The following is a 13,959-nucleotide window of genomic DNA, read 5'->3' on the forward strand; positions in this document are numbered from 1 at the left end:
AACTATTGTGGAGTGAATCTCACCAGCATGCCTTTATGATTAAAATAAAACAAAATAAAATAATCAAATAAAAATGCAACAGATTTTTTTTTTTTGTAATGTGATGCATTAATTATAATGTATCATATTAATACGTCGTATTGTTAAATACATTTTTATTTATTTATTTATTTATTTTTTTTTACAAAAAATGACTATGAATGATCCCATAAATAAATAATAGCAAAATAAATAAGTAAATAAATAAATGTCTTTAAGTAAATAACAGTCTTTATGTTCTTTTTTATTTTATTTTATTTTATTATTTATTTATTTATTTTTCTGAATGAATGAATGCTAAATCTGGACATTGACCTAGTTCTTCTCATATTTTTCTTATTTAATTTTGTGGATTCATACCTTTTTGTACATAGGCTACTGGATATTTAATTATGCCTTTTTTTTTTTTTTTTTTTCCAACAATTGACACTATAATGTGCAATTTATCTGCCCCATATTGGTTATTTATTTAATATAATAAATAAATAAATATTTATTATTTACTTACTGGCATATACACTATTGGATATTTAATTGTCAATGTACATGTCCCCTATTTTATTTATTTTTTTATTTTTTTATTTTAATATCAGCCATACAAATGGAAGGTTTAGTTGGTTATACAGTCATTTATGTACTTTTTGGACCACTTTAACTGTGAATGTGCATGTCTTTTTATTTTATTTTATTTTATTTTATTTTATTTCATAAATGTATGTTTTCAATTTTTTATTTTTTTTTTTGGCTGAACAGTGAGCACCAAATTACATAACAGTACAGCATTAGGCCTTTTGTGAAACTTGAGCAGAACAAATTTCCATGTAAATCATTTTTAACACCATTCTTGCATATGTTCTCACATTTGAATGCAACAGTTTATACATAATTTTTCATAAATAAGGCATTCTAAATAAATATGATACATGAATATAGTCATTAATGACACAGGAATATATCAAAACTGCATAGAGCTCTGTGTCAAGGCATCCACAAAATGATCATGTATTAGTTTGGCAGATATCGTTCATCATTATTGTTCAGCTTGTGGTTGGCGTCAGTCCAAAAGCATTTTCTCTGGAATGATCTCACATCTGCAAAGTGGCATGAAAAGTGGCAGAAAATTGATTTGTATGACAGGACGTGATTCGTGCAGCCTATGGCAGAACACGCTGTCCTGCTCCTTAATGCACTCCTTCTTTTTTTTTCTGTCCATTTCACAGATTTTCGCTATGCAAAAAGAGTTGTAAAATAAATTACGAGCCAAGAGAAAGCGCACACTCGGGGGAGTTAATACGACAGCTCCGAACTTGCCTTCGGAGGCTTTTAGCAGACGTGCTGTCATACCTCTAGTGCTGTGAATGTTGTCATGCGCCGCTCTGATGATACGCTGAGTGTTTGTGTGCGAGTGACTCACTTCACAACCCGCCAAACTCCCACCGGCCTCTGATAACTGCACCATGTGGGCAGCATTTCCATTGTAGTCAAAGCAGAATGTGTCTGTTTTTGTGTTTTGTTTAGTGTGTGTCTTGGTTTGTGTTTATACAGTGGTTTTTAACACTCCTCCCAAGTGGTGCCAGGTTCTCCTTCCTGGGTGTCTGCAGACAAGTATTGTGGAGTGAGTCTCACCACAGAACATGCCCACGTTATGACACATAAATATAAAACAAAAAAACAACAACAAAAAAATACATAGATTTTAGACAAGGTTTAATAAATAATTATAATAAATTAAAGGTAAATAAATACTTTACATTTAAATTAATAAGTAAAAATGTAATTTTTTTTTGCAAGTTGATTCATTGCTTATAAAGCATGCATCATATTAATGTTGTGTTCTTAAAAAAAAAAAATACAAAATGACCATATTACAATATAGTGTAGTAATTACTGAAAATATTTTCCCCATAAATAAATCATAGAATATATTATTACTTTTTTTCTGTTTTTTATTTTTATTTTATTTTATTTTATTTTATTTTATTTTATGAAATGAAATGAAATGAAATGAAAGAATGGCAAATCTGGAAATTGACTTATTTCATCAGATTTTTTGGGATTCATACATCTTGCAAAGACGAAGTGGGGAAAAAAAAGAAAGAAAAGAAAATAAGAATATTTTTCCAATGAGTAGGGGAATAAATAGTAGTGGTAAAAATAAAGAATTTGTTTGTTTGTTTGTTTGTTTGTTTTTTTTCAATCTTTATTTTTTTATTTTTATTTTATTTGAATTCAATATAAATATGTACAATATATATATAATAAAATAATATATATATATATATATAATAAAATAATATATATATATATATATATATATATATATATATATATATATATATATATATATATATATATATGTACACATACACATATACACATACACATATATACATATTATTAGTATGCATGCATATGTGTGTATATAACTTGATAATTTCATATTTGAATTCATATTTGTATTGCTTAATAATTTTACAGTTATATATTAATGAAAATATAAAATAGATAATAAAAACATACATTTTTGTGAATGAATGAATGGCAAATCTGGACATAGACTTATTTCTTCAGAATTTTTTTTCTCTGATTTCTCGTATTTAATTTTGTTGATCCATACCTCTTAAATAAAATTGTGCACTTCATGTCTCGCAAAAATAAATAAATAAATAAAATAAATAAAAATAATTGTACGTAATTACTGCATTACTGGTTAAATATAATAAAAATTGTTCACTGTTGAACATTGTTTGTTTATTTTTTTTTAATTATTATATGTTTCTATTATGTGTTTTTTATTTTATTTTATTTTATTAGTAAATGAATGAATGACAAATCCAGACACTGTGATTTATGGAAATATTTAGTATCTGTTTATTTTATTTTATTTTATTTTATTTTATTTTATTTTGACAAAATGATGTGATGTGATGTGCTGTGCTTCGTGCCTCACAAGTACATAGTGATGATCCAGGTCAAGAATTCTGTTTATTTGTCTGTATTTCCTCCATGAGCACATGGTTTCTTTTAAGTCAGTGGACTGGTTGTTTCATTGAATTTATGCAACCGTTTACGCATCTTTCAGCATTTCCTGGCAGTTTCAGAGAAAGACGAGCGGTTGCATTTGTAACATTGTCTTTACGTGGAACTGTTTGATCGCGTGACATAATTGTCATTATTTAGAAGTTTCACTCTAGCTTGAACTAATTGTTTACTAAGGAGAGCAGTCAGTCGAGCATGAGACGAAAGCTTCATTTGAACTCTGACTTTCCGAAACTACGGGCCTGAGAAATCCTTCAGGAATTTTGGTAATGCTAAATATGCAGCATTGAGTAAGTAAAGTGCATGGACTTGATTTTCTGGTCCTGACAGACTTGTCAAATAGTGAACAGAGGTAACACACCACACACACGGAATGCTGTCAAACTTCAGACGTAGTTTAGATTGTGTATGTTTCTATGTGCATTACATCACTAAGTAAAGCTGAGTCAATGATTCAGAGTTTCCTACCTCAGCTTGGTCTTTGGAAATGCAAACTGGGGAATAATTTGACTGAGAACAGACAGGCACTGTAGTATTTCTTAAGGGGAAAATATTAGACCAACCTAACACAAATCATTTAATCGGATATCATTTAATCGAACAAAATAATTTTAATGGAAATTGCTATTAATTTCAGAAATGAAAAATCAAAAATGTATATACGTTTTATCATTTGTTACTATACAAAAAAAAAAAAAAAAAAAAAATATATATATATATATATATGTATATATATGTGTGTGTATATGTGTATATATATATATATATATATATATATGTATATGTATATGTATATATATATATATATATATATATATATATATATATATATATATATATATATATATATATATATATATATATATATATATATATATATATATATATACATATATATATAATTCTTTTTTTTTTTTTTAATAAAATTATATAAATTACAAGTTACATAAAAATTCAGAAGTAGTTTTGTCAGTTTTAAGGTCCTGGGTCTTCAATTGTAACGTTTTCTTGTTCTGACAGAAGAATGGACTCCCATATGGTGTTCTTACAATTCTTCAATATTAATACCACTGTAGTCTCACTGTTGTTTATGTGATTAGATCATTCTGTGTACAGCTTCAGTATTTTCCACCCTGTTGGCCAATCTCACTTCTAAACCAAAACTGCCATACAGGCTATTTGGATAAATTCAGGTGTGATTTGCTAATGTTATTTTATTTCCCCTGCAGGCCTTCAACATCACCGCTGCGCACATACTTTCATTCAAGATCATAAAACATGACACGTTAAAGAACATGATTTGTATGCATGTTCATACCAAAAGCGTACATGATTAAATACTGTAAGAAAATTTGGAAGCTCTTAGTGACTCCCTCAGCACATTTCTGAACTCCCATCAGTGCTCATAATGACGGAAATAATCTATAACACAGTTTCCAGTGTTCACTATGATAATAACAGACCACGTCTGAGAATACAAGGATCAGTTTTCTGATTCACTGGGTCATAAGGACATACAAGTAGTTTTGTTCCATGGACATGTTTTAAAAGACTGTAAGCGTGATACAACTGTTTTAGAAATTATTTTTAAATAATAAAACACAAGCTGAGAGCAGGGCTGTCTCTGATAGTCCCCAAAAAATAAGAGGTTGATTCAAGTATTTGAATGTGCTGTGCAAAATTCTTACATAATGGAATTTACAAGAATTTGCATTTTATGACTCTTGTTTTGTTTTGTGTGAATCTTCGTTTTCAGATCCCCTGCATACCCACAGAAGATACCACAGCGACTACAGCTCCTCCAGCGAAAGCCCCTCAGTCACATCATCAGACCCCGACTACAGACAAGGTTATACTAATGACCTCATCAATCTCTGTGTGTTTATTTTTTAACTAGGGCTGTCAGTCGATTACATTTTTTTTAAATCTAATTAATTACATGATGTTTCGAAAATATAAATTAGACTGTGAAAATAGCCACAAAAGGTATTTAAAGGTATTTTTGTGTTAAATGAGAAAGTGTCAAGTAGACATTACAAATTGTACCTTTAGAAAGAAATATTTCATTTGATTCAACAAACAAAACTATGGAAGATAGTTCGTTTGAGAAACATCAGACTAGTTTTTTTGTTCATACAATGAAAATCATTGGTAACCAAAACAGCTTTGTTACCAACAGTCTTCTTTCATGTTCTACAAAAGAAAGGTTTGAAATGACATGAGGGTGATTACATTTGTTTTGGTGAACTATCCCTTTAATGTTTTTATTTTTATTCTTTTTTTTGTTTGTTTGTTTTAATGAAATGATACTCTAAATAAGAAAACTAAATCTGAGATGCATAACAATTCTGCTATGGCTTCAAAGGTAATATGTTCTCTGCAAAATTGAGCAAAAACACACAATATTATATTTAAATTATAACACAATATAATTTTCTTATTTACTGAACTGTTGTATAAAATCACATATAAGCTTGTGATAGATCAGGAAAAAATCAGCACAAATTGCTGCCTGTATGATACATGGTATACATAAATATAAGACAAAACACATACAGGGGCATTTTTTGCACCACTGTCTTGAATTTTAGGGCCTAACTGCATTTGTGGAGTTGTTGCCTTGCATATTAGTCAACAGTCAACAATATGAAATATAAGATGATGTACAGGTCTGGGGGCCAGGGCCAGTTCGTTAACTGCGTTAAAATATTTTAATAGCATTATTTTTCATAACTAATTAATTAGGTTAAAGCGTTAAACTGACAGCCCTATTTTTAACACATCAGGTGTATAAAGTATTTGTAGATCCAGTGTTTGATAGTAACTGATTACATGTAATCTGGATTACTTAATCAGATTCCAAAAATTAAGTACTTGTAATTAGATTACATTGCATTTCAAAGGGGACATCAGATGCCTGTTTTCCACGAGTTGGTGTGATTCTTTATGGTCTTCATGAAATGTCTGTAACTTACTTTGGTTAAAATTCTTCAATGGTCATGTAAAACACCCTTTTTACCTTGTCAAAAACAGCTCTGTTCACAGCGGCCCGTTTCGGTGCATGTCTCTTTAAATGATAATGAGCTGCTGGTCACCCCACCCTCTCTTCCATTTTTTGTGTATCCTGTGACATGTTACCATCAAACACAAAACTAATGTTTTAACAAAATGTCAGGAGAAAATGAATACTCTTATGTTTTCTTTTACATCCAACTACAAACCTCCTGCAATGCTTACGAGACATTGTTGTCGCTACAGCGGCTTGAGCACGGAAAAATATGGCGGACAGTATACAACTGGCTGATGGCGGAAATATGCTAACACGGGACAGTCAATCAGTGGGCCGGGGCTTGAGCAGTATGACATCATACTGCTCAGAAAATCACAACGACTTGATAATTAAGACCGTTTAGGTTTTTTACAATTAAAAAAAGGAGCCGTGTTCACACACTGCTAACATGCATTCATATGCAAACACTATGTATATGTACATTTTTGCCTTAGATGTCCCCTTTAAAGCTCTCATAATGAGTTTAAAGTTACTTTTTATGTATAGATTACATGATTGCATCCTTTCTAAGAAAATCCCACTGCTTATATATATTTGGAAAGTCTTATTATAATCAGGTGACTATGATTACACAGAAAATGGAAAGGCCACACAATTAGTTTAATTAGATATATTATGATTTTAATTAATTATTAGCTTTTCATCACCTCATGAACTCCAATTTGGCGTAATCTAATGTTAAATGCACTATTTGATGTTGATAACAATGAGTGGAAGATATTTTCTTTTATTTTCTTTTTCTTTAATTAGGTCAGAAGTATTCTAAAATGATTTAAAAAAAAATACACATTACCTAATGTGTGTAATCCAACAGATTGTTACTATTTTCATTATGTAATTGGTGATCAGTAATGGATTACCATTTGTAAGTAATCTGCACTGTCTGGGTCGAATTTTACTCTGGTCAGAATGATATCCTAAATTATGCTGGTTTAAGTTATTTTTACCAAAATAAAATTTTAATCTTTAATATGAACATAATACACATACACAATACACATAACATCTCATAATACTGTGGACATTTTAGCACTTCAGATGAATGTCATTTGAATTCACTCATGGCTGACCGTCCGTTTCATATGGGGGACATTAAAAATGTTATTATTTGTATATTACTGTACCGTGCCAGGCACATACTTTACATGCATTCATTTCACATTTTTCTTTTGTACACAAACAGCTAAGAAGCCAGAAGATTTGAGGCGATACAGCTCCCAGGTCGGCCTGTCAGAGCATGACGCCATTTCGCTCAGCAGTGCACAGAGACACAGGTATTCTTTTTTTTTTTTTCTCTGATGTTTCCTGCTTTGTGTTGATCAATCATGCACATCCTGTCTGTACTCAACCGTTTTTGAGGTCCTTTGTGGTTGTGAACCCCAGCCCAAGTTAATGATAATCTAAACCCTTCCTGAGTTCATTTCCTCTCATCCTGTTCAAGTTTAGTTCTGGTTACAAAAACCGCAGCTCTGTGTCTGTGTGTGTGTGGCTCACATACTTGTACTTTGGGGACAAATTTGTCCCCAGAAATGACACAAACAGCACAAAACCTCCCTATGGGGACATCCTCAAAGGTGAAAGTGATGTAAATATTTTTTCTTGCTCTTAAGAGTAAGGTATGGATTAGTGTGTAGCATTTATAATTATAATAATTATAATAGAATATAATGAACTCTCATAAATAAGCCCATGACAATTACATGTCAACAGGTTTCTGTGGGAGTTACAGTACACAATATATGTCCTCGCTAATACAACTCTTAAGTTCTGTCTGTGTGTTATTCAGATTACAGATAAAGTGTGCTGCTTATAAACACATGGAAAAATGATATAAAATGAGCATATAAATTATGTCATCGCTATTGTGATAATCATAAGGCCAGTTTATGTAAGATACTTTGCACTTTGATATCCCACTGTTTTCCCTCGTACTTTGCCATTAACAGCTTTTCCAGTGATCTCCCAGCAGCTTTTGTTGCATTTTATTCTTATTTTCTCTGGCAAACCTCCAAAAGTCAGTGTAAATACTGTAAAAACTCCCACCTAATGTATTTCTCATTGAGTCAGTGATTCTACTCCTCCCCCTGCTGGTTAACCAGGTGAACTACCCACTACTGCTCTTCCTTGCAGTAGATGTTGGCAGTGATGCGGTCATAACAATGGTTGCCAGGTGCTGCCGTTGTGTAGAGCAGGTTTTGGGGCAGAGTTCAGTAATTGATTCCCTGAGGGATGCCCAAGGCGAAGAACCAGCCATGGGTCTCCCACAGCAACCATCTGGCTCTGCCATTGGGTGGCATGCCAGTGTCCTGACGTAATACAATGCTTCATGCTCATAGTTGTCTGTTCCACCCTGTTGTATGTGCAAGACAAGCAGTGAAAATGCATGAATTACTACACTCACAAACACCTTCCTGGTTTTGCCTTGTGTCCAGACTTTTTGAGGCGGGTCAGGATGAGCTGTCGGGCACAGAACTTCTGATCCAGCGCCAGGAAGAGTTGCACAGGCTCCAGGCCAGGCTGTCTAGAGCCTCTGTCTATCCTGGCGAAGACCCCCGTGCCTCCATACTGGACCTGGCGGAGCCCCTTCACAGCAGTCCTTTGGAAGCAGGCCTCCATCCACGAAAATCTAAAGTAATGCAGTGTATCTGAATTCAGACTGAATTCAGATTATACAGATTAAAGTGTTGATGACAAAAGATGAAGTATGACAAAGTAGATTCAGATATATTCACAGATATGTGTCATTCACACTATAAGTTTTAGGAAGTGATTACATAAACTAAATGCTAATTTATGCAGGTTTTAACATGATTAATGTAAAGCTACATAAATTAAGGTCAATTGAATTCAGTTTCAATTCAGTTTAGGCAAGTTACAGTGTTAATGACAAGGGATAAAGAAATCCAGTTTAACTGAATTCAGATTGAATTCACTTTATGCATTTTACATAATGAATAATCCAAAGAAAATGTCATCCAGATCATGTGGATTCACTTCAGATATGTGTCATTCACACTATAACTTTCATGAAGTGATTACATTCAACTAAATGCTTGTTTATGCAGGTTTTAACATGACTGATGTGAAGCTACAGAAATTAAAGTCAACTGAATTCAGATTCAATTCAGTTTAGGCAAGTTACAGTGGTACTGACAAAGGATAAAGTAATCAAGTTTAACTGAACTCACTTTATGCATATTACATTATGAATAATCCAAAGAAAATCATGCAGATTATATAGATTCAGATGGATTCACTTCAGATATGTCATTCACACTATAACTTTTATGAAGTGATCATGTTCAACTGAATGCTCATTTATGCGAGTTTTCACATGAATAATGTAAAGCTACAGAAATTAAGATCAACCAAATTCAGTCTAAATTCAGATTCAGTTCAGATTATGCAAGTTAAGCAATCCAGTTTAACTGAATTTAGATAGAATATACTTAAAGTGCATTCAATTCAGATATAGTTCACTTTATGCATATTACATTGTAAATAAAATAATCCATGCTGAATTCACTTTAACTTTGCACTATTCACACTATAACTGGCGTTAAGTAATCCCATGCAATGTCCAGCTGAATTTGTACATACTTAAAGTATGTTTTAGCATGAATGATGCAAGGCTGAAGAAATAAACAACTTAATTCAGATTGAATTCAGTTTATGCAATTTATAGTGTGAATGATGCAACAGAATTTGGTTTGGCTTAAAATTATACATTTTACATTGTAAAATATAGAGCTTTTCTGAATGAGAAAGCAGAATCACTTTACATTGTTAATAAAATTTAGTTTAACGGTAAAATGTTTTAAAAACGTGTTTGTTCTTGTTGTAGAATTTGTTTGGCCCTGAGTTTGTGAGGATGAGCAGCGAGCCAGCTGTGGTTTTAACCGTTCCTTCGTCCATAATGGTAAGACAACTAATCTGCTTGCTTTATACTGCTATATATTTTTGTATATGTATGCATTTATTGTTTTTGCATGTGTTTCGACAGAACAAGCGTGGGAAGGTGGAGGAGAGTCAGAGGAAGGTGGGGGTGGTCTTACTGAACGGGCAGAAGTTGGACCTGTGTTGCGATGTGAAGGCGGTCTGTAAGGATGTTTTGGACATGGTCATAGCCCACATTGGACTGGTGGAGCAGCATCTATTCAGTCTCGCCTACCTTAAAGGTTGATGAAAACATCTTTTTTAAACTGATATTGTCTACCTTTCTGCCCCCATTAGTATTTTGTATACCCTTCTGTCTGATCTGTCTGGTTTTGTTTGTGAGAAATGAAATTTCCTACCCAGTTTGGTGTTTCGTTGTTATTTGTTAAATCTGAATGAAAGCACCATGCTGAATTTATTAAGATCTCATTACTCCTTCACTTTAATTTCCTCTCTTGAATGGTACTTGGAAAGAATTTCCGTAAAGTCAACAGAACGATTTATTACAGCGTACAATACGGGTTTGTGTTCAGGTAAACAGAGTTATTTGATTATGAAGTGTGTAAATACGACAGAATATATAACTCTGTTGTTCTCTTCCTGACACGCTTCCCCTGCGTGAGTCCTCTAATGGACACGGGTGGTTTGTGTCCACAGATGGTTCATTAAGTCCTCTGACTCATGCCTCCCATGCCAAAGGCTGCTTTACTTGTTATGTTGCATTGAAATCCTTTAGCATAATCTGTTTATCTTTCTTTCTGCTTGCCTTTTTTTAGATGACGAGTTTTTCTTCGTCGAACCTGATGCCAAGCTTTCAAAGGTGGCGCCTGACGGTTGGAAGGATGACCCGAGGAAAAAGAAGACGGATGTCAATTTTAATCTGTTTCTGCGTATCAAGTTCTTTCAGGATGATGTCAGTCTGATACAGTAAGAGCTTAGAGGCTGTCTGACATCGTAATCAGAGTCCAAAAATGTAGTTTCTTTCTTGGTAGCTTTTTCTATGAATTGTGAAATAAGGGATTAAATCATTGCAATCGTTACTGTCAGAAATGTAGCTAGAAAGCCAAATCCTTTTTCCACAATTTTCATTTCATGTGGTGATGTGTTCCTCTTGTTAGGCCACCACAAAGAAAATATACACCAGTTCACAGTGGGTGTCAATTATGTTGCTGTAACAAAAATTTTTAAGGAAATAGTTTCAAATGGCTTAAAAAAAACTATATTTTGGTTAGAACATTTTCTTGCTTCATCCACCTTTGGCAACATCAATTTAGACTTTGTTTGCTCACACATGCCCAAACATGTGCTGGTGTTCAGTGTTAGGTTCGATTTACTGTTTTGTATTCAAGTGTATTTCATACACAAGAAGTGCTGTCATATGAATAAATATTTAAAAGCATATATGTGACCCTGGACTACAAAACCAGTCATACAAGTCAGTTTTTGAAATGTATAGATTTATACATCATCTGAATAAATAAGCTTTCCATTGATGTATGGTTTGTTAGGATAGGACAATATTTGGCCGAGATACAACTATATGAAAATTTGGAATCTGAAGGTGCAAAAAAATCTAAATATTGAGAAAATCACCTTTAAAGTTGTCCAAATGAAATTCTTAGCAATGCATATTAAGTTTTGATATATTTACGGTAAGAAACTTACAAAATATCTTCATGGAACATGATCTTACTTAATATCCTAATGATTTCTGGCATAAAAGAAAATTCGATAATTTTGACCCATACAATGTATTTTTTGGCTATTGCTACAATAAACCTGTGATACTTAAGACTGGTTTTGTGGTCTAGGGTCACATATATACACATTATCGTTCAAAAGTTTGCGGTCTAAAAGATTTACAATCAAAACCATTTACTGCTGTAATATTTAAAAATGCACTTTATTCCTGTGATGGCAGAGCTGAATTTTCAGCCATTCTCAAGAAACCGTTATTGTTATCAATGTTGAAAACGGTTTGCTACTTTTCTCAGTGCTACTTGATATTATGGAAACTGTAAAAAATTTTTCTGCATTCATGCAAGAAAATTAAAAAGAACAGCATTTATTTGAAAAATTGTAACAGTGTAAGAATTTAAAATTCTTTACCGTCACATTTGATCAATTTAAATGTTACATGTGTTAAATAAAAAAAAAAAAAAATCAAACACAAAGTCTTTCTGACTCCATAGATTAGAACGATTGTTTGTTTATGCATGTATGTTATATGTATTATTCAGTTAACTCAAATTAATTATTTGACATTGTTTTATATAGACACATGATGACCAAACACCAGTACTACTTGCAGCTGCGGAAAGATATACTAGAGGAGCGGGTACGCTGTGACCTGGAAAATGCCATGATCTTGGCGTCTCTGGCACTGCAGGCAGAGTTTGGGGACTATCAGACTGAGGTACAAACCACATCAGAAAAATAGAGGAAATTTAATTTAATTTAATTTTATTTTATTTTTAAGTTAAATTAAATTAAATTTAATTAATTGAATTCCATATTCTACTAGCACCACTGAAAGTTTATTGTATGTAGAATACGAATTAAGATTTTTGTGAAATTTTTAAAATATAAAAAAAGCGAGAGATTATCTTGACCATCTTATCATCTTACTTAGCACCTAAGTGTATGTTTTCTCCTCTGTGTTCCATCAGCTCCATGGAAAGACCTATTTCCGAACAGAGCACTACCTTCCGGCTTCGGTTCTGGATAAGTTCGATCAGACCACCATTAAAGAAGAGCTACCCAAACTCCACAGCTCATACTACAACGCTTCAGAGCAGGAGGCTGAACTTGAGTTCCTCAAGGTCAGAAACTAAACAAAACACATCAATCCTTCAGTGTGATTCTAGGCAGAGCTTCCTGATTTGCCAAACTTCCGTAATCGACTTCAATAAATGTAGATTGCTGCAGTCTGTTTTTTCTCAGATACACTTGATTACAGCTTTTTTAAATCTGAGCAGTCACAAGACCAAAAGTTGTTCTTGGAACTTGGTTGTACACATTCACAGATGTGAATTGTTTCTTTTCCTAACGAGATAAGTGCAGTCAATAATTGTGAATAAATGGACTTTAATTATTTTGATTCAGTTCGATTTCCTTTCCTAATAGCCGTTGTTGTAGTCTGCATGCGATTAGATCAGTCTCGTCATTTCTCCATTATGTAAAGGTGTGCCAGAGACTGCCGGAATATGGAGTTCACTTCCATCGCGTGCTTCCAGAGAAGAGATCGCTGACGGGCATCATGCTGGGCATTTACTCAAAGGGTGTCCTCATCTTTGAAGTCCTGAATGGAAATCGAACCCCTGTGCTAAGGTTCCCCTGGAGGGATACCAAGAAGATCTCTTTCACGGTAAAATGTTTAAATTTGCATGTTTACATTTAGTGGAAATCACATGGCTGTGCTGGAGTTTCCCAGAAAACGTCAACGAAGTTCAGCTTCAGGCTGTTTCTACATGGGATCATTTGTCTGTGTTTCTTTATGGTAGAAAAAGAAGATTTGCTTGCAGAACACTTCGGATGGGATCAAACATTTGTTTCAGACAGATAGTCAAAAGACCTGCCAGTATCTGCTGCACCTGTGCTCAGCCCAATACAAATTTCACCTGCACATGAAAGCCAGACAGAACAACCAAGAACTACAGGACCTGGGTAAGAAAATAAATAAATAAATGCATAAATAAATATATAAAACCAGTGTTAAGAAGCACGGGTGTATTTGTAGCAATAGCCAAAAATACATTGTATGGGTCAAAATGATCGATTCTTCTTTTATGCCAAAAATCATTAGGATATGAAGTAAAGATCATGTTCCATGAAGATATTTTGTAAATTTCCTATCATAAATATATTAAAGCTTA

The 13,959-nt window shown here is 33.1% G+C and overlaps 1 protein-coding gene across 5 annotated transcripts in view; it reads left to right on the forward strand.

Annotated features, from left to right (window-relative positions):
* ptpn13 (protein tyrosine phosphatase non-receptor type 13) overlaps nucleotides 1-13,959 on the forward strand; it is a 101,832-nt gene that overhangs the window by 55,203 nt on the left and 32,670 nt on the right. For all 5 annotated transcript variants that reach the window (XM_051093463.1, XM_051093465.1, XM_051093467.1 and 2 more), the window contains exons 8-17: nucleotides 4,835-4,927; nucleotides 7,332-7,422; nucleotides 8,581-8,779; nucleotides 9,993-10,067; nucleotides 10,152-10,326; nucleotides 10,861-11,011; nucleotides 12,362-12,500; nucleotides 12,754-12,906; nucleotides 13,269-13,451; nucleotides 13,588-13,750. In XM_051093463.1, coding sequence (XP_050949420.1) covers nucleotides 4,835-4,927; nucleotides 7,332-7,422; nucleotides 8,581-8,779; nucleotides 9,993-10,067; nucleotides 10,152-10,326; nucleotides 10,861-11,011; nucleotides 12,362-12,500; nucleotides 12,754-12,906; nucleotides 13,269-13,451; nucleotides 13,588-13,750 — 1,422 coding nt within the window. The remainder of the gene's footprint in view (nucleotides 1-4,834; nucleotides 4,928-7,331; nucleotides 7,423-8,580; nucleotides 8,780-9,992; nucleotides 10,068-10,151; nucleotides 10,327-10,860; nucleotides 11,012-12,361; nucleotides 12,501-12,753; nucleotides 12,907-13,268; nucleotides 13,452-13,587; nucleotides 13,751-13,959) is intronic.

The sequence above is a fragment of the Labeo rohita genome, chromosome 21 (assembly GCF_022985175.1).
Source record: "Labeo rohita strain BAU-BD-2019 chromosome 21, IGBB_LRoh.1.0, whole genome shotgun sequence".
Classification (NCBI taxonomy): Eukaryota; Metazoa; Chordata; class Actinopteri; order Cypriniformes; family Cyprinidae; genus Labeo; species Labeo rohita.